The following is a 24,793-nucleotide window of genomic DNA, read 5'->3' as shown; positions in this document are numbered from 1 at the left end:
CTTATAAATCACCCAGTTTCCAAGTATTTTGTTATAAGCAACAAAAATGGACTAATACACCATTTTGTTTTTATTATTTCTTTAATTGACAGGAAAAATCATATATACGAGGATACTTAAAAAAGTTCATGGAAAGATTAGTACTATCTTTCAATTCTATTTTTCTACTAACTTTTTGAAGTAGCCTCATATTTTTGGTATACAGCCTAATGTTTTGATATATGTATACACCATGGAATGGCTAAATCAAGCTGTTTAATATGTGCTTTATCTCACATACTTAGCGTTTTTTTAATGTGGTGAGCACACACAAACATCTACTCTCTTAGCAATTTTCAAATATATAATAAGTTTTTATTAACTCTATTTGCCATGAAGTACAATAGAGCTTTTGAACTTATTCCTCTTAACTGAAATTTTGTGAAATGACCAACATCTCCCTGATCCTCTCCTCCCACTCCCCCATAACCACCATTTTTGAGTTCAACTTTTTTAGATTCCTCATATGAGTGAGATCATGTAATATTTGCCTTTCAGTGCATGGCTTATTTCACTCAACATAATATCCTCCAGGTTCATCCATGTTGTCACAGATAACAGGGTTTTCTTCTTTTTAAATCTTGAATATTGTTCTACTCTGTGAATATACCACATTTTCTTTATTCATTCATTTGCTGGTGGAGACTTAGGTTGATTCCATATCTTTGCTATCGTGAATAATGCTTCAATGAACACAGGAGTGCAGATATAGCTTTAACATACTGATTTTATATCATTTGAGTATATATCCAGTAGTGGGATTGCTGGATCAAATGGTTCTATTTTTATTTTTTGAGGAACTTCCATACTGTTTTCCATAATGGCTGTACTAGTTTACATTGCCACCAACAGTGTACAAGGGTTCCCTTTCTCCACATCCTCATGCTCTTTTTATCTTTTGTCTTTTTGTCAGGTGTGAGGTGATGTCTCATTTCACCGTTTGCAATCTTTCTTGTTTTCTTGGTAAATACCTTTTAAGGTTAAGATTTCCTAAATATTGCTTAATTGTGTCTCAAAAATGATTATAGTATTTTCATTGTCATTCATTTCTAATATTTCATAATTTTCCTAATTATCTCATCCATAATCAAAAGTTACTTAGTAATATCTTAGATAAGTTCCAGGAATTTCAAAAACTATCCTTCTTATTCTTTTATAAGCTTATTGAATAATATTCGGAGTAAACGGTTTATCTGGGACTGACTAAGATTTTCTTTTTGACCAATATTTTTTTACCAATTTTTTTTTAGTTAAAAAACAATTTGTATTTTTTACTTGGAATCTCAGACAGAGATATATACAAAGATACAGAGGCAAAATATTGAAGATTTGAGTCACAAAATAAATCTGAACTAATATATACATTATTCAACTGTTCTAGGTCATTACTAATTTTTTTTTTTTTTCGTCTGATTGGTCTACTGACTTCTGTTAGGGATGTGTTAAAACCTCTAACTACAATTGTTCATTTATTTCTCTCTATAACTCTGTCAATCATCACTTATATTTTGAACACATCTGGGCGTGATCATTATGCTCCAGTCTTTTCATTAGCCTTCACAGTGCCTTAGGGCAAACATGAAAAAGTAGTGGTTCTGTACAGAACTGGCCTTATGAGCATACTAGTTGAGCAAAGTGCAGGCTGAACTTTGGCCCTTTTTTGGCTCCTTGTACAGGTTTGTGCAAAGCAGGCTATATAACTCAAAGTGGTGGTACTGGTTATAACTTAGATTTGATATTCATTTTTTTTCCTGGAATATATCTTTCTTTGTCCTTTATGACATTTTTGATACTGAATTCAATTTGTTTTTTCTGATTGGTTTTGGGACACCAATTTTCTTTTGGTTTATATATACCCATTAAATTTTTTTCATGCCTTTGTTTTCATACTTTCTATGTTCTTTTATTTCTTACAAACCATATATTAGTAGATCATGTTTTAGGAACGATAATTGTTATTTGTATTTTAAAATCTTACTGAAGCTTTTATAATAGACAAAGGATTGTTTTTTTAAACTACCATTCTTGCCCTGGATTGCCTACTAACACACACCTCTTTTTCATGACAGAATAAACCTTTTAGTTTAATCTCCTGTTATAATGGGATTTCTATAACATGAAGCCGAATCTAATCTAAGATATAGCCTATGTTCCACCGAACTGCTCAAATTTCTTTCCTTGGCAAAAGTAAAGCTATGCTATAATATGAAATATATTTGGTCTTTGTCCCTGGTTCCTTTCATAGAGTTCCTAAAACCGTTGGAATTTTCTGGGTTATATAAGTGTCTTTTGTTACTCATAATGAGCTCCTTTGATAACTCTGGAATTTATTCTAATAAAGTTACTTAGGCTGGGGCCCCTAGAGAGCCTCAGGATAGGACCAGTCACCAGAAAAACCAAATGATTCTGGGATTAGAGGGTTAGAACTTTCAACCTCACCCACAGACCTCTTGGAAGGAGCCGGCGGGTAGGAGGGTGACTGGAGATAAAGCTGTATAAAAACTCTTGAACAACAAGATTTCATGAGTTTACAGGCTGCTGAACACATGGAGGCACCCACCCAGAAAGACATAGAAGCTCCTCATTCAGCCTGTATAGCTTGACCTATCTATCTCTTCATCCAGCTCTTCATCTGTATCCTTTATAATATCCTTTATAATAAACTGGAAAATGTTAAATAAAGGGTTCCTATGAATTCTGTGAGCTGTCCTGGCAAATTATAAAATCAAAGGAGGGGGCTGTGGGAACTCCAATTTATAGCTAGTCAGTGAAGAGACAGGTCACAACGTGAAACTTGCAACTGGTGTCTCAAGTCAGGAGCAGTCTTATAGGACTGAGCCCCTAACCTGTGAGATCTGACACTATCTCCAAGTGGATAGTGTCAGAACTGAACTGGAAAAAAAAAAAAAAAAAAAAAAAAAGAACCGAATTGAATTGTAGGACACCCAGCTGATATTTGCCAGAGAAATGCTTGGTGCAAGGAAAATCCCCACACGTCTGGTCACAGAAGTGTTCTGCGTTGAGTGTAGGAAGAAAAAAATGGTGTGTTTTTTCCTCTTACACAGCATTCTTTCTCTCTCTCTCTCTTCTTTTTTTTCCTCTAATGGGTAAGGGCTTTATTAAAGTTACGAATTCACAACCAGTTCTCTCAAACCTTAAATTGCGGATTATATATTTTATTATTCTATTGATAAGTCTCCCACATTTAAGCAATTACTTTTCTGAAAATTTTTAGTAATTTTGGTCTCATTTACAAACTTAGTTAATTCAACATCTTCAAGCATTTTAAATTATATTTATAAACTTAATATATTGGATTTTCTTTTTAATTTCTGCCATTATCTAAAATGCTTCATATCCTTATAAATTAAGTTAAATTTATAAGTATAATAAATCTAAAGTTCTCTTAGATAGCCCAATGTTCTGTATAAAATTAAGATTCAATAAAAAATTCTAAGTCAAATTAATACTAACTCAGCTATTTATTTAAAATAGCAATTATAAGGCTGTCACTCTAACAGGTCAAATTTTCTTAAACATTGAAAGCATATAAAAGGTGAACTATGCATATATTTCTTGTTAGCCTGAACTATTATTTTCTCGGTCCTTAAGCCTACTTGTACTTAGCTAGATTGATCAGAAATTTCCATTAGGCAGAAGACCTGGAGCTGAAGATTTTCAGAGCCATTCTTTTCACTGCACATGCATTCTTTTATATTCTTCTGATGATTGTTCCTAATTTTAAAGACCAGAGGTTTATTTTTTCCTATTTCTTAAATTGCCAATATCTATATTATTCATGAATATAATTAGTTGGTTCTAACTAGATCTGTTCAGTACTGATATATGATTGAAAGCTGGTTCTTCTTAATTATTTAGAACTCTTACAGTGAAATAATACATAGGTCATCCAAAGTTACAAAATAACCCATATTTCATTTTATTTTCATTATATAGGTTATTGAATAGTATCCTGTTTTTCCTTAAATAACTTTTTTCCACAAGAATTTATTATCTTTAGAGGTTATCAATAATACTTTATGATAAATAGGCCTGTAGTCCCATTCTACAAATAATATGTGTATGCTATCTTACCTTTGTGGAGGAGGGACACTGGGTGACCATGATCTAGTCCTTCCTATAACATCTACTCGATGGGGAGACCCTGATGGTGAGCAATGGTTTGATGACATTACTTGTTCTGGCACTGATAATGTTGAGCTTTGAAGATCTCGACCATTGTGTCGATAATCTAAAGGTGGAAAGATTAATAAATATTAAAGTTATCTATACACTAAGCCCTGTGTGTATGTTGTACTTTACTCAGTAACATAAAATGTTGGTGAAGCTGAAAGACTTTGAGTATATTAAATGTAAAGTATAACAAATAAAGCACATTATTAAGACAAAATGATATTTTGTAAACACATAAATTAAAAAGGAATGACAAATATTCAAATATTCAGGTAACTACTATGTCCAAGATGCTATCCTAGGTAGAGTAAAACTTTCATATATGCTTACAAATAAAGTAAATCTTCTATAAACGCTTTAAATATAGAGTAAAACTTTCATATACAGTTAATTATCTTCAATAAAAGACAAGTTTATTCTAAAAATTACTTTCATCTCTTTAATGACTGAGAGGTACTTCAAATACTTCTCAACAACTATTAATATTTAAAATTATGTTCACGAAAAGTTTTTAAAAGTCTATAGTTTTTTCTTTAAAAGATAAACATTAGAAACCACTCTGAATTACACTTGAGGTAGACATGTAAACTGCTTTTCTTATAGCATTTGGCAGGGCTGAGAAACAGTAGATGCCTAAGAATAAAAAATCAGAGGAGGAAAATAGTCCAGTGATTTGACACATTTAGACAAAGTGTATTAGAAGAGATAAAACTCAGTTGATATTTATTTGGACAGATGGGGAAGAAAGCAGAAGGAATTCCAAGTTGGCAGAAAAACAGTAGTTCAGTGTGGGGCAGCAGTGGGAAAATAAAGCAGGAAAGGTAACTTTCACCCAAGTTATATATGTGTAAAAACATCATGAGGTTTGTAATGGAAAGAGCCTGAAAATTTCTGAGCAGGAAGTGATATTACCACTATCACCATCTACATAATGCTCATTATGGCTATTAGTAATTGACATTTTACTATGTTCTAGGAACTCTGCTAGGTAGGCACTTTACAAAGTATTCTGCTACAACATTTGTTTCAGAAATAACTCAAAAATGATTGGTTCATATGTGATTTTCTCCAGTATGTTAATGTATTACAGTATTAGGTTAGATTTCTTAGAAACAAAAGACAAAGATTCAGATGCACATAATTGAATAAGTGTTCTCAGGAAAAAGAAGAGCAGAATAGGGCAAAGGAAGAAACTACATAAGGATGTAGTCTCAGCCTAATCCCACTGGAGGCTCTGGAAAATGAACTGAACCAGAGTTGACCTGACTTTGAGGCAAGGGGGCTGGACTTTTGTACACCTGTGTTAGCCAATCACTGGTTGCAGACTGCCAGTGGAAGGTAGGTGAGGTGTTTAACCTCCTGGGTGAGGTGATTTCCATTTGTCTAAGAGCAATTCTCCAGCAAGGTGGATAGCAATGAGTTGATAGCAATCAACACTCACAGGAGCTGGGCGTGGGTAAACCAGCTGGTAAAGGGAATATGGGTGGGACACCAACAGTGTCTACTACAACTACCAAATATTAGCAGCTGAATGCAAAGTACACTAACACAGCTGGATGCAGCAAACAGGAGAAATACAGAACTGTATATGATGCTCATCCATCCCATATTCTTCCTCTTGGCTCACTCTGGTCACAAACTGTCTTCAAAGTCCATATTGTATGGATCCTTCTTGGTTTCTGTGGTTAGTTTCCTTGATGCCATAGTTTTGCAGACTTATTCTTTCCATCTAGATAAACTCCTTCCATCCAGGCACCTTCACTTTATTTTAGATTCCTACATTTAATTTTTTTATTGGTTAAAATTTAATATGACATTTTTATTGTGCTGGTATTTTTATTTTTAGTATTCTGTTTTCAAAGCTGCATGGGTTTTGAATGGTCTTTCCTAACCTTGTTTTCCCAGAAGATCCATTGTTCTTAGGCCATGATTTTGCAGAACACAAGTTTTTGGTTTGTTTGTTTGTTTTTCAGGAATACATTTACTGTGTAAGAAACACCTGTGCCAAAAAGATATTATTTCCATTTTTCATTTGAGAAAACTGATGCAATGAAATTTACATTAAGTATCAAATACCAGAGCTGGGACTTAAAACAAGATCTTTCTGACTCCAATGCCCTTACTGTGTTCTGATACTATATTCTGCTCTCATGATCTAAGAAATTAGGAAGATGAAGCTGATAGCAATATACAATTCAAACTGAAGGTTAGAGAGATTGAGGCTTGAAGATTAATTGCTCTTATAAAACTCAGAACAATACTGTCTAATAGAACTCTGAAATGATGGAATTTTCTCTATTGGTGCTATCCAATACTGTAGCCACTAGACACACATGGCTACTGAACACTTGAAATCTAGCTAGTGTTAATGAGAATGTGAATTTTGAACATATTCATTTTAAATCAATTCAAATTCAAATAGCCACATATAGAGTGTCACATCTCTATGATATAACAATTGGTGGTGGTAAGAAACTACACAGAAAGAATCAATACATTCAGCAAATATTTATGCATGTATGTATATGCCAGTTGTTATTCCACGTGCTGCGGTGAGTAAAACAAACAAAAATCCTTGCCCATGTGGAGCTTAAATTCTACTTGAGAAGTAACAGCAACAATAAACGGAAAGCCCATTAAATAATTATATGACACATATGAAGGTGATTAAGTACTGTAGGCAAAAATATAACAGGATAAGGGGAGATCAAATTGCCAGAATAGGAGGGCATTTTGCAATTTTATATAGGGTGGTCAGGGTAGATAAGATGCATTGAGAAGGTGACATTTCAGAAAGACTTGAGGGAAGTGAAGTGTTTTGCCAAGTGGATAACAGGGGAAGGCTCCAAACAAGGGCAAAGTCCCAGCGTAGGAGTGGGTCTCACATGTTGCCAGAACAGCAAGGAGGACAGGGTACTGGAAGTGCAGCGAGTGATGAAAGGAAGACCTTAAAGGGATTTGGCAGAATGGGGAAGGTCATGTAGGACTTTGTACATTAGTGTAAAGATTTTTGGCAATTAATATGAGTGATTTTAAACTATTAGAGGATTTTCAGCAGAAACTATACACGATCTAACTTTTGTTTAAAGTTAGACAAGGCAAAAAGTCATAGAAGAGATGACAATGTCTTGAATGAAAATGACAGCAATGAAGATGACAGGAAGTGATCAGATGCTGGATGTATTTTGAAGGTAGAGTCAACAGGACGATTTTGTGAAAAAATTGATGTTGTACATAAGAGAAAGAGAAGGGTTGAAAACAAATCTACAATTTTGATGTAAGTAAGTAAAAGAGCAGAGATGCCATCAAGTGACATAGTATGGTGGGAAAGATCAGGAGTTCAGCTTTGAACATGTTAAGCTGGAGATAACCACTACATTTCCAAGTGGAGACATCAAATGGGCAGTATAATATAAAAATTTATGTGCAAATACATAGTCCTGACTGGAGATATACATGTGAGAGTTTTAGTATAAAGATGTTATTTAAAGGCTTTATATGAGATCTCTAGGGGGATGAGTATAAATAGAGAAAAGGCATAAGGAGTCCAGGGCACTCTAACATGAATCTCGAACATTTTGTGACTAAATACAGAAGCAAAACAGATCAAGTAATAAATGAATCTTAACTTTTGCATTTAGCCCACCAGGAAGTTAAGAGTAGACTATTACGAGTAAGAGAAGTTTAGTGAGATTGACCAGTTTGGAGAGGGGGAGATCAGAGTAGTTTCAGCCACATGCATGAAGAATTAGATGTACAGAATAGAATCTGGGAAAGGTGTTAGGACTGTTGATAAAGATTTTAGTCACTTACGAAAAGATCATCATTGAAATCCAAGAAAAAATTACTGTGAACCCTGAAAGAGCCAATCCTTTCAGATTGATCCTAGGTGGCTAACTGGGTCTACGTTCTTAATGCAGCTGAGCAGCTATTTGCTGATTGGGGGTTATACATATACCCTGTGTCCTCAGCAAAACCACACACTAAACAATAGTTGAACTTCGGGGCTTTCATAGCTCTCCATTCCAGTTTACGCCACCAAAATCAATTGCTGCTGGAGAGCCCTATTTCACCACCCGGACCTAACCAATGAACCGTCAGGTCCTGCAATCAATTTTAATGACAACTCATCGGGAATGAACAAGCTTGCATCCTTCATTTACATAGTGGACTGGAGAGGGAACCTGGGCAAAAACTTTTTCCATATAAGACAGCCCTTCTTTTTGTTCTAGCAGAGCACACTTTTGTTCTGTACCGAAAGCTGTGTTTCCCCGTGTCTGCTTGATTGCAAATGGCTGGCTGAAATAGTATCCCTTTATCTTTTCAGTGAATTTTGTTAACATTACATATGTAGAAAAAAAAAGATTTGACCACCGAGTTTGAGGGATATTATTAAGAAAAGGAGGAAGAGTTACTACAAGAAGAGAACTCAAATGATGCAGTCCCATGGAGATTAAAAAGAAATATACAGTTTTAAGAAAATATTGGCTATTAATAATGTAAAGTGCTCCTGAGAATTGATTAAAAATGAGCACTGGAGATAGAAATTAGAAGAGTATAATTGACTTTTAAGAACTAATTATCAATGCAGCTCTCCAAAATTGAGATATAATTAAATATTCTACTTTCCAATGGGAAATAAATTGTTTACATTTGTTTGTGTATTGTTTCAGGTCAAGTGGAAGAAAATACTAAAATTGCATGTGCCAGGCTTGATATTTTTATATATATAATGGTTTATAACCATCCCCATTCCTATTGCTCAGTATCCTATGGTGCACAAAATCCATGCCTGAAATCGCTTACCTGAGAAATCTAAATTTCCATATCAATCAGTTTCAACTTACTTTGAAGAATAGTAACAATGCAAATGTCAAAATTACCTCTGACTTGAGTTAATGAGAATAAGCAAAATAAGGAACACAGGGAGAGGCTTCCAGTTTCCCTTTTTGCATGTAAGAAAATCAAAAGTCACCACTCTATCCTAACAACAAGCAAAAAGCTGGACAGACTGGAAAATCAATATTTCTTCTAGGATGCGAAAATGACAGAAGGTCAGAGGGCAAACCTTGCGCATAAGATTGGAGAGACAGGCTAATACAGGGAGTCACAGCCTACTGGAGAAGAGACTCATGAGTGGGAATCAGCGTGGGAAAAAGTGCCAAAGTAGGAAAACCTGAACTGTAATTGAAAACTTGCTGGAGGCTCAGTGAGAACAAATCTAAGAATTTAAAACTCCGTAGGGACCCAGTCATAGGGGTCTCCCGCAATACTGTGAAATTTACCTCCAGGAGGTCAACCAGGAGATTCTCACAGTAAATGACAAGAAAAATCTCCTCATGCTTTTGGCAGGGGAAGGGGAAAAATAACCATTTAAAAATAATACAGAGCACACTATTATTCTTAACAAGGCTTGCCTTCAGGAAAAACTAGTTAACCAGAGCCTAATGTACAGGGGTATTATCACAGCCTAATCGATTTGGGAGAAAAGAAATACCCAATTCCAGTCCACTCTACCCATCCTGTCTCCCATAAGGAGGGAGAAAAAAACCTGAGAAACACTTGTAAAGTTCACAGTCCAGAGGCATAGGCTCAATAAAAGACTGAGACTAATCATAGGATGCTTCTGTTCTCCCAGACTTTACCATCACATTACTATAAGCCTATTTACAGTAGTTTCTTTTAAGCAATACATTATGTCCAGCTACTCAAAGACAAAAAACATAATTTGAAGAGAAAGAGCAAGCATCAGAATAAGACATGGCATAAAAAAGATAAAAAAGGGCATTTTATAATGATAAAGTGGTCAATTCTCCAAGAAGACATAACAATCCTTAATGCATATGTACCTAAAAAGAAAGTTTCAAAATACGTCGGGCAAAAACGAATAGAACTGCACGGAAAAATAAATGTATTCACCATCATAGTTGGAGATTACAGCAACCATCCAGCAGAAATGGACAGATCCAGCAAACAGAAAATCAGTTGAACTCAAACACAGCAGAAAACACAGCTGAACTCAAACACACCATTAATCAACTAAATATAATCAACATCTATAGCCTACTTTATGTAAAAGTAGCAGAATACACATTCTTCTCAAGCTTACATGGAACATTCCCCAAGACAGACCCACATTCTCAGCCATAAAACACACCTTAACACATTTAAGAGAACAGAAATCATACAATGATGCTTTGAGACCATAATGTAATTAAACTAGAAATCAATAACAGAAAGATAAATGGAAAATCCTGAAATATTTGGAGATTAAACAATACATTTCTGAATAACACATGGATCACATGGGTCAAAAAAAAATATCAAGAGAAATTTTAAAATATTTTAAACTGAATGAAAATGAAAACACAACTTACCAAATTTTGTGGGATGTAGTGAAAGCAGTGCTGAGAAGGAAATTTATAGCATTGCATGCATATATCAGAAAAGAAGATCTAAAAATCAATAATCTAAATTTCCTCTATAGAAAACTAGAAAAAGAAGAGAAAATTAAATCCAAAGTAAGCAGTTAGAAAAAAATAGGAAGAATTGAAGCTGAAATCAATAAAATTGAAAATGGAGAATCAATAGAGAAAAATCAACAAAACCAAAGACTGGTTCTTTGAAAAGATCAATCCAATTGATAAGCCTTCAGTCAGTCCAATTAAGAAAAAAGAAAGGACACAAATTACTAATATAAGAGATGAAAAAGGAAGTATCACTACAGATCCCATGGACATTAAAAGAAAAATACAGGAATAATATAAACAACTCTTTGCCCACAAATTTGTTAACCTAGATGAAATGGACCAATTCCTTAAAAGACACAATTTTCCAAAACTCACACAAGAATAAATAGACAATCTAAATAGGCCTATCCCTGTTAAAGAAATTAAATCAATCATTAGTAACATTCCAAAACAGAAAGTATAAGGCCTTGATGGGTTCACTAGTAAATTCCACCAAAAACTTAAGGAAGAAATTATACAGTTCTCCTCAATCTCTTCAGAGGAAAGAAGCAGAGGGAATACTTCCTAACTCATTCCATGAACCAGAATTACTCTAATATCAAAACCAGACAAAGACATTACAAGAAAAGAAAACTACAGATTAATACCTTTCATGAACATGAATGCAAAAATCCTCAGCAGCATATTAGCAAATTGAATCCAACAATGCATAAAAGGTATTATACATTAAGACCCAGTGGGATTTATCCCAGGTATGCAAAGGTGGTTCCACATTAGAAAATCAGTTAACATCATCCATCACATCAACAAGCTAAAAGAGAAAAGTCACATGATGCAGAAAAAACATTTGACAAAATCCAATACCAATTCATGATAAAAACTCTTAGAAAGCTAGAAATAGATGGCAACTTCCTCAAGCTGATAAAGGATATCTACAAAAAATCTTTATTTAACATCACATTTCATGATGAGAAACGTGAAGATTTTCCTCTGAGAGCAGGAACAAGGCAAAGATGTCCCCTCTCACCACTCCTTTTCACATCACACTGGAGGTACTAGCTAATGAAGTAAGAGAAAGAAATAAAATGTACACAGGTTAGGGAGGAAGAAATAAAACTGTATGTGTTTGTAATGACACAATTACCTATGTAGAAAACATGAAAGAATTGACCAAAAAAACACACAACCCCCCCCCCCAAAAAAAAACACAACCCTTCAGAAACCAAGAAGTGATTATGACAAGGTTGTGGCAGACAAGGTTAATATACAAAACTCAACCACTTTCCTATATATCAGCAATGAATAAGTGAATCTGAAATTAAAAACACAACATATAGCACCCCCAACAATGAAATACAAAGGTTCTTCAAAAAGTTCATGGAAAAATTTGTATTATCTTCTAATTCCATTTTTCTATGAACTTTTTGAAGTACCCTCATACTTAGGTATAATCTAACAAAATATGTACAAGATTTATATGAGGAAAACAACAAATCTCTGATGAATGAACTCGAACTAAATAGATGGAGAGATATTACATGTTCACAGATAGGAAGACTCAATATTGTCAAGATGTCAGTTCTTCCCAACTTTATCTATACATTCAATGCAATCCCAATCAAAATCCCAGCATGTTATTTTATGGATATCAACAAATTGATTCTAAATTTCATACAAAGAGGCAAGAGACAGAATAGCCAAGATAGCATTGAAGGAGAAGAGCAAAACTGGAGGACCGACACTACCCAACTTTTTAAGACTTACTTTAATGCAATAGTAATCAAGACATTGTGGTACTGGCCAAAGCATAGACAAATAAATCCATGGAACAGAATATCCAGCCCAGAAATAAATCCACATAAATATAGTCAAGTGATCTTTGACATAGGAGCAAAGGCAATACAATGGAGCAAAGATAGTCTTTTCAACAACTGTGCAGGAACAACTGTACATCCACAGGCAAAAAATGAATCTAGACACTGATCTTACACTCTTCACTAAAATTAACTCAAAATGTATCATACACCTAAATGTAAAATGCAAAACTATAAAACTCTTAGAAGATAACATAGGAGAAAACCTAGGTAATCTTGGGTTTGGTGATAACTTTTTAGATACAACAGCAAAGGCAAAATTTATGAGTGGATATGGAAAATGTGTTATATTTACACAATAGAATACTACTCTGCTATAAAAAAGAATGAAATTCTACCATTCGCAGCAACATAGATGGACATAGAAAAAATATATTAAGTGAAATAAGTCACACACAGAAAGAGAAATACCACATGTTCTCGCTTATTTGTGGGAGCTATAAATAAATAAATAAATATACAAACAAATGGGGGGAAGGGAAGAAGACACAACAATCACAATTCCTTGCACTTGTTAAGACAAGCAAACAAGATATGTTGGTGGGTGGGATCAGGGAGAGAGGGAAGGAGGATTCAGTAAAGGGACACGAAAATCAACTACATCGTATATATAAAATATATATAAAATAAAATAAAATAAATAATTGATAAGCTGGATTTCACTAAAATTAAAAACTTCTGCTCTGTGAAAGACAATGTCAAGAAATTGAGAAGATACAGACAGAGAAAATAAAACACATTTGATAAAAGACTGTTATCCATAATATAAATAAAACTCTTAAAACTCAACAATAAGAAAATAAACAACCCAATTATAAAATGGGCCTAAGACCTCACCTTTACAGACACTTCACCAAAGAAGATATACAGATGACAAATGTGCATATGAAAAGATGTTCAACCTCATATGTATGTCATCAGGAAAATGCAAATTAAAACATCAGTGAAATACCACTACACACAAATTAGTATGACCAAAGTCCAGAACACTGACAACATCAAATGCTGGTGGGGATGTTGGAGCAACAGGAACTCTCATTCAACAGGAAATCTCATTCATTGTTGGTAGGAATGCAAAATGGCACGGACAGTTGGTGTTTTCTTACAAAACTAAACACACACTTACCATACAATCCAGCAATTGTGCTCCTTGGCATTTACCCAAAGGAGTTGAAAACTTATGTCCACACAAAAACCTGCACATGGATGTTTATAGCAGCTTTATTGATAATTGCCAAAACTTGGAAGCAACCAACATGTCCTTCAGTAGGTGAATTAATAAATAAACTGTGGTGTATCCAGACAATGGAATATTATTGAGCACTAAAAAGAAATGAGCTATCAAGCCATGAAAAGACATAGAGGAACCTTAAATGCATATTACTAAGCGAAAGAAGCCTGTCTAAAAGGCTACATACTGTATAATTCCAACTATATGACATTCTGGAAAAGGCAAGACTAGGGAGACAATAAAAAGGTCAATGGTTGCCAGGGGTAGAAAGAGGGGAAGGGATGAATAGGTAGAGCACAGAGGATTTTTAGGACAGTGAAAATAGTTTGTATGATACTATGATGATGAGTACATGTCATTACACATTTGTCCAAACCCATAGATTGTACAACACCAACAGTAAGCCCTACTGTAAACTATGGACATTGGGTGATAATGATGTGTCCATGCATGTTCATCAATTGTAACAAATGTACCACTTTTGTGGAGGATGTTGACAATGGGAGAGGCTATGGATGTATGGGGGCAGGGAGGTATATACGCACCTGTGTATCCTTTCTCTTAATTTTGCTATGAACCTAAAATTGCTCTAAATAAATAATGTCTTAAAAACACACATGCACAGAAACTACTACTTCTGGCATAGTTAATTTTCAAGACATCTGCCTTGCAAAGTAGAAAAATTGAATGAAAAAGTGAAACAGTTTAAAAGGATTATGAGTGATTATAACCGATACTCTGAATTTGACAGATAGTCTGCATTTGGAAAGAAATCTCTTCATATATGTGACAAAGCTTCAACAGATTTCCAGGTGTACTGACTTTATACTATATACTTAAAATGTCAGTTAAGGGTGACAGGGGAGTATTCATTCTGTATATGTATACATGCAATTCTCATCTGAGATGCCTTAAGAACAATTTTTCAGAAAATATATTATTTGATCTGGTAGTCATTAAATTATTTGATAAACTATTGGTTGAAGCATTTATTCTCTGTTGAAAGTATTTTTAATAATGGAGTTTTAAAACAAAAAGGCCATAAATAAAAGAAAAATACTTTAAAAAGTTAATATATGTTTAAATATTATTTATCATGACTCTTATGTACATCGTTTACTAAATTGATGAGGCATGAAAAGAAACTACGTATATCATAATTTCAGAAACTGCAATACCATAATCCTGATTTTGATGTTTATAAAAAGAATATGGAGATCACTTCAAATTTCTAATAGTGACAGAATTCAAAGAGTGATAAATACATTATTGCAATGTATTATATCATGAAAAATCTGTTTCAAAATTACATTGAATTTCAAAATAGCAAAATATAGGATATTGCACAGCAATCTTTTCTCTTCAATGGATTGTTAAATGACTCACTAGATAGTTTCTGATAGGCAAAAAAAAGTAATAATAATAATAATGTGAAGACAGGAAAGTGGGTTTTTAAAAAATAATGTTGAAACATATAGAACCCAGGGTTAAGTACTTTGAATTGGGTAGGCTTTCTAAACACTATTCTGTAATAGAAAAAATTACTTTCGAGAGTATTAACCCAAATAATGAAAGAACCTATAAAATTGTTTTTTGCAAAAGGTACAACTTGTTTGATAGAATGGGAAAAGTAAGTATTTTTGCCATCCTGACAATAGAAAATAAAAGAATTGAGACTGCCAAAAACAGCATCAAGATGAAAGGCTTTAATCACCTGAAGGGAAATATTTTGGATGAAGAAAACCTGATGTTGCCAGATATTCAGAAAAGAGAAGAAATGACAAAAGAATAGAATACAAAGAGAAAACTACTTCTAGTGATCTCTGAGAAAGAGACCATGGGAAATATTTTTCAAAATCACATTATTGAGGTTTAATTCGTAAAACATAAAACATGAAAAAATGTTTTTACAGTCTTAGTAAATTAATGTGCTGTTCACCCTCAGTACAATAAGAAAGCAAAAAGTTACCGAGTTTTTAAAATGTAGCAGTGCATGATTCTTAATCAATATATAAACAACGAAAAATTTTTCAGAAAATATATATAAATATTTGACATATTTTTGTATGTTAGTGATGTCAAAAAGATTTCATCTTTTTTTCACAATGTTTGTGCAGTATAAAGAATTTTAATTGTGTAACCCCTTCACCAATTTATTGTAAAATGCTTACTATTTCTATTTACTTTCCTGAAATCTTTCAAGAATATTCAATCTAATAAGTGGAATAGGTGCTCCAGCAAATGGAATTATTTGGGGGTTTAAATTGCCATTGGTTTCTGTAAGGTTGCTGTGGGGCGTGGAGAGGTCAGTTATTTCTTTTATTTATTTATTTGTTTTTATGATAATGATGATGAATTACACTCCCTTTCTAATACTATAAAATAATTCTAAAATTCTTACCTGATACTACACCAATTCCATCATCACAGTCATAGTCAGAGACTTCACTATCACTTATTCTCTTTGACCCTATAAAGTAAACAATAGCAATAATTAAAATTCATAACTATTTAAGGGGAAAAAAGTCCTCAATAACCTGAAAAACAAATGAAAGAATTTTGAATGAAACTCTTGAGAATAAAAAAAGAAGGAAAGTCATTATGAGGTCACCAACACTTTCACACACATTTCATAATGTAAGGATACAAATAACAAGGAGTTAACAGTTTACACGGAATTATTCTGCAAATGTAGAAGATAAAGTTTCTAAATGGTTTAAAGCTTGAAATAATATTAAGTACTAAATAATATGTGTAAATTATTTGATGCTGGTTGATAAAATCTATTGGAAAACAGATAAGCTAATTCTAGATGCTTCTGGACAAAGTCACTTAAGTTTAGGTAAATTTCAAAACAAAAATTATGTGTTATTTTCAAAAGGGTTAATGTGATTTTTTACAATATGCGTGACTAAGAAATTGAATATACCAAATTATTTTTCATGCTCATGGAGAGGAAACATAAGAAATAAACTCACTTAAGACATTTTAACCTCCTTTTTTTCTTTACTATTTAGTTTAGCTGTTTCTCCATTGCTTTGAGAAGACAATAAGAAATAAATCACCCACAAAATCGATTAATACATCTAAATGGTGAAGTGTGTTATGTTTTCTAGGAAACAGTCTAAGAAGAGCACTGATATTATTGTAATTGAAGAGTACCATGTGTTTAAATCTATATTTGCAATCCAATATTTGCAATCTACTCTTAGAAATACACTGTAATTTTTTTTTCCTTTTGTTTTTTGTTTACCTGTTTGTTTTAATCCCTGCTCTTTTGGGGGAGGGAGAGTCTCTGTTGCCAGGAAATGTAGTCCTCATTTTCTTCTTCTTTTTTTTTTTTTTTCTCTTTTTCGTGACCAGTAAGGGGATCGCAACCCTTGGTGTGGTGTCGCCTGCACCGTGCTCCGCCAGTGAGCACACCGGCCATTCCTACATAGGATCCGAACCCGCGGCGGGCGTGTCGCTGCGCTTCCAGTGCTGCACTCTCCCGAATGCACCACGGGGTCGGCCCCTCATTTTCTTCTTTTAATGATTCAGAAGAAGACAACTATCTGTTTTTATCATGTGGTCCCACTGACTGAACTATTACTATTTTCTTTCCAAATGCTTATGTAATAAAGCTTTAGATATTACTGTTTTCCTTCTACAATCTTACATCACAAAGATTTAGACACCATCAAATCTGAGGCGTTCGAGCCATAATTGATATGAAAATTGAATTATCTAACAACATCCCAGGAGACTGAGCACAAAAAGACTTACAGAATTAGGACATACATTCTAAATGAAGTTGAGATAGAAGAGGGATCACACAGATGGGGCTACTGAGGAGAGACTTAAGAAGAATTGCTACCCAGCTTATAACATTTCATTTCGTAAATGCTTAAGGACAAAGTAATGATTAGTGTAGGTTGCCAGGTACACAACAGAACATAAAGATTACAAGCTTTTGGTATTGGTCAAGAACCAGATCAAGAAAGACACCAGCAAAAGGTAAAGTTCATTTGATCAGACTTGGTGAGCTGTCCTGTGTGTGTATGTGGGGCCAGGTGGTATACATGGTTTGTAAATACTACTTTTCAAAACTTAGTGATTTCTTTCCAGAGTGAGATTTTATGTTATGATATTAATCCTATAGAAGTTAAATATATTGCAATTATGTTCTTTAATTGCATTTGTCTTTTGGCATTCTGATAAATTCAATTCTTAGGTTTAACGTCATTAATATATCAATCTTTTCTTTTAAAATCAGTGTTATCAGTGTCTTAAGAAATCTTTCTTGACCTTATGAGCAGAGAGATAGTGTCCTATATTTTCTTCTGGAAGTTTAAAAATTTTTCTTTTTGCATTTACATCCTCATCCATCTTGAATTAAATTCATGTATAGTGTGAGATATGGATGCAATTTCACTTTTTCCATATGGATAGCACACATCTCAGTACTGTTTATTTAATATTTCCATCTTTTCCCAATGGTTTGTGATGTCATCATTGCCACCTACCTACTAGGCTCTCTCTGGTGCTCTATTTTTCTCTTGTACAGGTTATCTATCGATAACCCAGTAGCTCACTCTCTTTGTTACTATAGAATTATATGAGTATTTTGAAGAGCAAATCCATCTACTTTTTTATTTGTATCTTGGATCTTAGCCCAATAATCTTCTATATAAATTTTAGATTCAGGCTATCAAATTGCACAAAAACATCCCATTGGGATTTTTGAAATGATATGTACTGAATCGATACTTTTTAAAAATTTTTTTAGTTCAGTAGCCACACTGCCTGTCTATTTTTATTTATTTATTTATTACAATATATTAATTTAGGGAGGATTGGCATGTTTTATAGCTTTTTTTTTTTACTAGCCATGTACATAGCATTTTCTCCATTTAAGTTTTCTTTAAGGTCTTTCCATAAAATTTTAATTTTGGCCACTCAAAATTTTCATTTTTGTTGGATTTATTCTCTGTATGTTATAATTTCTATTGTGATTAGAAATATTGTTAAAAATTATGTTTTTTAACTTAATTGTTCAGATACAGGAATACAATTTCATCATAAAATAATGTTAACCAAATGCCTTAGTAAAGTCTTTCTGTCTCTCTTTTTACTTCCACTATAGTGTGTTTTACTTGGATTTTTCTACATAGACAATCTTTTTGCCCAATCCTTATGCTTTTTTCTTTCTTTTCCTTGCTTTTCTATGCTAATAAGTACAATACTGGAGAGAAACAGAGAAATTTTACATCCTTTTAAAACTGTGACTTTAAATATAGTTTTTCTCTTATTTCCCCATTAGAATTGATATCTGATGAAGTTACACTTTATCAGGCTGAAGAAGGTCTTTATATTACTAACTTGCAAAGAGTGGGATTTAATTTTCATTAAATGTGTTTTCTGCATCTACTGAGAAAAAAGAGATGAACAAATTTTTTATAATTTAATTTACTAATTTGGTAAATTATATATATATTCTGCTAGATAGCAAGAAGAAACACGATAATGTAAATTACAAGACTTAAGGAAGTTATAAAAAACTTATTATGAATAATAAGTTAAATTAGCAAGATTGCAGGATACACAGTCAGTACAAAAAACAACTGTGTTTCTTAGAGAATAGCAACAAACAATAGAAAAATTAATTTTAAACTCAGTATCATTTATAAGAATGTCCAAAATCATGAAATACTTAGGAATACATTTAATACAAAGTGTACCAAACATGTATACCTGAAACCACAAAATACTGCTATATTAGTTTGCTAGGACTGTTGTAACAAAGTACCAAAAACTGGGTAGCTTAAAACAACAGAAATTTATTGTTTCACAATTCTGGACACTAGAAGTTCAAAATCAAGTTGCTGGCAGGTTCATGCTCTGTCTGATGCCTCTAGGAGAGAATGCTTCCTTGTCTCTTCTGACTTCCAGTGTTTGCCAGCAATCTTTGGTGTGCCTTCACTTGTAGATACTTACTCCAGTCACATGGCTATCTTCTCTGTTTATGTCTTTATATTGTCTTCCCACTGTACGTGTCTTTTGCTATGTCCAACTTTCCTCTTTTCATAAGGACACCAGTCATATTGAATTAGAGCCCACCCTAATGAATTCATTTTCACTTGGCTACCTCTGTAAAGACCGTAATTAAAAATAAGGCCAAATCCTGAGGAACCGGAGGTCGAACTTCAACATATCTTTTTGGGGGAACACAACTCAACTAAACTGCTAATAAATTAAAAGTTTAAATAAATCGAGAGACTTTTCTGCAAAACTGGAAGCCAGAGATATTAGAATAACATTGTCAGGCTGCTGAGAGAAAATAAAAGTCATTCTAGGATTTATACACAGTTAAGTTTTCCATTAGGATTGAAGAAACAAAGACATTCAGAAAAACAAAGCCTTTTTCCAATTCTACACTAAAAGAACTTCTAAAAAAGTATTTCAGAAATAAAGAAATTTATCCTAGAAGGAAGTGATGCAATGCAAAAAGAAAGTAGTAAAAATACAAGTAAACCTAAGCAAACTCTGAATAAATAAAATGACAATGTTTATAATAATGACTAATTTGGAGGCAGAGGTAAAATTCTGGCAGTAATATATTAGATGGTGGGAGAGGGTATAAATCAGACTGTAAAATTTTTGTCTGGTTTGGAAGAAAAGTTAGAGACATTAATTAACATTACTTTGTTAGCTGTGAATGTTAAAATTTCAAAAGTAACCACTAAAAAAGAGATTAAAAACAAAAAGCAGAGTGCATAAAATGATATGTCCCTATTTATGTTAGGATGAAAAAAAGAAAATGATACACATTTTCTATACACATTTGTCTGTGTGTGCAAAAATACAGAAATTGGTAACGGTAGTGCATGCACAGAAGAACTAGATGTTTAAGAAAAAGAGGTGGGAGACTTTTCACTATACACACTTTTAAATGTATACCAGATGAATATATTACTTAAAAATCAATAGGAAAATTTTGCAAACATTTCATTTGTAGACAAAAAGAATATATAGTCTCTAATTGCTGGGAGCATGTCCTACAGTATTAATTCAAGTTGGTCAACTATGAAGCCCACATTTCTGAGACTGTCACTATGATTGTGGTTTTTCAATTTTTTTTCAATTCTCTCTAGTTCTTAAAATAACTATGATAATACTAAAGTCGAGGATTTTAGATGCTTCTTTGGGTCCTGCTGAATCTCCTCCTACAGCTGTTCTCAGATCTGGGCCAAACACATCTGCTGCAGATCCATGACAAAGGATACCAGCTTCTTCTGTAGGTCACCCACAAAATGAGGGTTAGAAGGGATGAGAGATAAACACAGATTCCAGTTTGTCCTCATGGGTTCAAGTTTTCTTTGCTTTTCCTGTTTTGCATACATTTTTCCTCCCCAACCTGTCTTTCTGTCCCACAGAGACTTCAGGACCAGTATACTATGAAGAGTCAACAGCCTTCCACAGACATTTTTACCAGCTCCCCTGGAGTCTCCAGCAAATAACTTTCCTCCGATTCTTCAATCATTGTCTCACAAACCTTCTTACAAAGAATTCTCAGCTTCTCCCATGATTTGGTAAAGTTTAATCTTTATAATAAGTCTCTTATTCCATATCTCTAATAATGTCTCAGCACTAAGGGCTCCAGATTCCTGACTAAACCTTAAATTATATAATATTTAAGTCCTTAACCAATCTAGAGTTTATTTTCTTGTACATGATACACCACAAAGATGCAATTTCATCTATGTTCTTTTCTCTTGGACAAAAATTTTTTAAAGCTCATTACTGAATTGCCTATTTGCCTCCGCCACCAACCTTACTCCCTTGATCTGACATATTATCTCAGATTCTTATATAAGAGAGACTTATGTAAGAGAGTGTGCTTTAGGGCTCTCTACCTTATTCCACTGATTAATTTATCCCATGGTTATTACACAGTGTGTCAAATACAGTAAAAGCTGACTTCTGTTAGAAAAATTTTTCTCCTCCCTGCACTCTTAAGAAGCTTTCTGATCATTTCTTTCTCTTTAGTTTTCCAAATATATATATCTAGGATTCGCTCATCAGTTTCCATGAAGATATGCAATAGTATTATAATTACATTCAACCTATGATATAAATAGGAGAAATTGATGATTTATAATTTTGAGTCTTCCTACCAATGATTATGGCATTTATCTATTTATTTAGGTGTTCTTTAATGTTTATTAATAAAATGCTATAACTTTTTCCTTCAGTAGCTTTACAAAACTTTTGTTAGATTTATTCCTAGGTATTTGAGAGTTTCTATTACTACTATAAAGTATCTTTTTAAAATTTACTTATTCTATTTCTGGTGCATAGAAATGCAATTGACTATTATATATATTAATCTTAAATCCAGCCATCTTGATAAACCATAATTTGTCTATACATTCTTTGGAAAGTTCAAGGTAAACAATTCTATCACCTGCAAATAATGATAGGTGAATTTCTTCCTTTGAATCATTAATGTTTCTAAATTCTTCTTGTTTTATTGTGCTAAGACCTCCTTTACAATCATTCTCTTGTTCATTTTTTTTTAAAGAACGAATTCTATCATTGGCCATTTAATATAAAATTTCCTGCAGGTTTTTAATAAATATTCTAACAGGGTGAAGAAGCTCCTTTTTAAATCATAACTTGCTAAGGGATATGACTATAAACTTATGTTGAATTATATCAAAAGTTTTTTATTCATGTATTGAATAAACAACATAGATTATCTCCTTTAATTTGTGTATTAGTCTGTTTTGTGTCTATAACAGAAATTCCTGAGACTGGGTAATTTATAAAGAACAGGCATTTGTCTGGCTTATGATTCTGGGACTGTTGCATCTGGCATGGGCCTCAGGCTGCTTCTACTCATGGTGGAAAGCGGCAGGCAGCCTGCAGGTACAAACAGATCACATGGCGAGAGGAAGCAAGAGAGAGAGAGGAGGTACCAGGGTCTTTTAATCAACCAGCTCTCATGGGAACTAATAGAGTGAGAATTCACTTATTACTCCCCCCACCTAGGGAGGGCACTAATCCATTCCTGAGGGATCCACCCTCATGACTCAATCAGTTTCAACATTGAGGATCAAATTTCTACATGAGTTCCAGGAGGACAAAACATCCAAACTCCATCAATTTGTAAATGTGTTAATCACATTTATAAATTTTTATAAAACTAATGCATTTGATTTGCTAATAGTTTATATAGCTTTTTTCAGTAATCTATAATCAGTAGTACAACAGGCTTGTAAATTTCCTTTCTTGGAATGGCTTTGTAAACTAGTATAAAATTTATGTTTACCTTGCAAGAGACCTTGGGAATATTCTTACTTTATATATATTCCGCAAGACTATTATTAGACTTGGATAATCTGTTATCTAAGATATAGTATAATTCACCAGTAAAAACTGTCTGGGTCAAGTGTTCTCTTTGTAAAATAAGTTTTATCTCTTCATAAAACATTAATAATATCTATGTATAGTAATACTTAAGCTTTTTATTTCTTATTTAGTCAGTTTTGATAAATATTACTTTTCTAGGACTTTTTCCATATTATCTATGTTTTCAGTTATTGGCATACACTCATAAACTCAGGTAATTCCATAACTGAATTGAATGTATTTTAATATCTACTTTAAGTCAAGTTAGCTCCTCTTTTACACTCATTTTTTATTTCTGCCTAATCTCTTATTTTAATGGAAAAAAATTGATTATAAATATTTGTGGGGCAGAGTTGAATATCAATACCAGTATACAATGTGTAATGATCAAATTGTGTCAATAACCAATTTCTTGCTAACCCTCTCTCCTTCTCCTTTCCCACCTCTAGTAATCACAGTTCTGTTCTCTCCTGAAATTTCCATGCATTATTGTGACTCATTCTTTCTTTCTTCCTTCCTTCCTACCTTCCATCCTTTCTTCCTCTCTTTTGTTCTCTCTCTCTCTCTCTTTCTCTCTCTTCTCTCTCTCACTCCCACTTATGAATGAGGACATGAGGTATTTCTCTTTGTATGCCTGGCTTGATTCACTTAACATAATTTTCTCCAAGCTAATTCATGTTGCTGTGAATGTTAGAATTTCATTCTTTTTTATGACTGAATAGCACTCAAATGTGCATATATTCCTTATTTTCTTTATCCAGTCATTCATTGATGGACATTTAGGTTGGTTCCAACTCTTGGCTATTTGTGAATAGAGGTGCAAAAAACACAGGAGTACAGGTATCTTTTGACATGATGATTTCCATTCCTTTCGGTATATACCCACAAGTGAGATTGTTGGATCATATGGTAGTTCTGTCTGCAGTTGTTTAAGGAAACTCCATACTGTTTTCCACAATGACTGTACAAATTCACAGTCTTGCCAATAGCATATAAGGGCTCCCCTTTCTCCTCATCCTCAGCAGCATTTGTTATTTTCTCATTTTGATCATGGCCAGTCCAAATAGAATGAGATGATATCTCAATGGGGTTTTGATTTGTAAATAGATTAAATTTTCCACCTAAAAGATAAAAACTAGCTTACTGCATTAAAAAACTAAACCCAACTATAAGCTGACTGTGAAAAACTCACTTCACCAATAAAAACACACACAGACAAATAGTGAAGAGATGGAAAAAGACATTCCACACAAATGGAAAGCAAAACCAAGCAAGAGTTGCCATAGTCATACCAGATAAAATAGACTTCAAATCAAGAATTATAAAAAGAGGCAAAGAAGGATGTTATATAATGATAAAAGGATAAATGCAGCAAGAAGATACAGCAATCATAAGTATGTATGCACCCAACGTCAGAGCACCCAGATACATAAAGCAATTATTATTTGACATAAGGAGAAAGATAGACCCCAACACAGCAATAGTTGGGGACTTTAACACAGCACTGTCAGCACTGGACACATTCTCTAGACAAAATATTAGCAGGGAAATACTGGACTTAAACAGCACTTTAGACCAAATGGACTTGACGG

The 24,793-nt window shown here is 33.4% G+C and overlaps 1 protein-coding gene across 1 annotated transcript in view; it reads right to left on the bottom strand.

The window, feature by feature from the left end:
• The window catches only part of LOC103595939 (regulating synaptic membrane exocytosis protein 2), a gene marked incomplete at its 3' end in the record, with an annotated part of 267,512 nt that overhangs the window by 2,900 nt on the left and 239,819 nt on the right, over nucleotides 1-24,793 (bottom strand). The window contains exons 13-14 of the mRNA XM_008579475.1: nucleotides 16,210-16,278; nucleotides 4,135-4,291 (exon numbers count right to left, since the gene is read on the bottom strand). Coding sequence (XP_008577697.1) covers nucleotides 4,135-4,291; nucleotides 16,210-16,278 — 226 coding nt within the window. The remainder of the gene's footprint in view (nucleotides 1-4,134; nucleotides 4,292-16,209; nucleotides 16,279-24,793) is intronic.

Source organism: Galeopterus variegatus, unplaced genomic scaffold (genome assembly GCF_000696425.1).
Source record: "Galeopterus variegatus unplaced genomic scaffold, G_variegatus-3.0.2 Scaffold1893, whole genome shotgun sequence".
NCBI lineage: Eukaryota > Metazoa > Chordata > Mammalia > Dermoptera > Cynocephalidae > Galeopterus > Galeopterus variegatus.
This window is presented reverse-complemented; position numbering and strand designations above follow the sequence as displayed.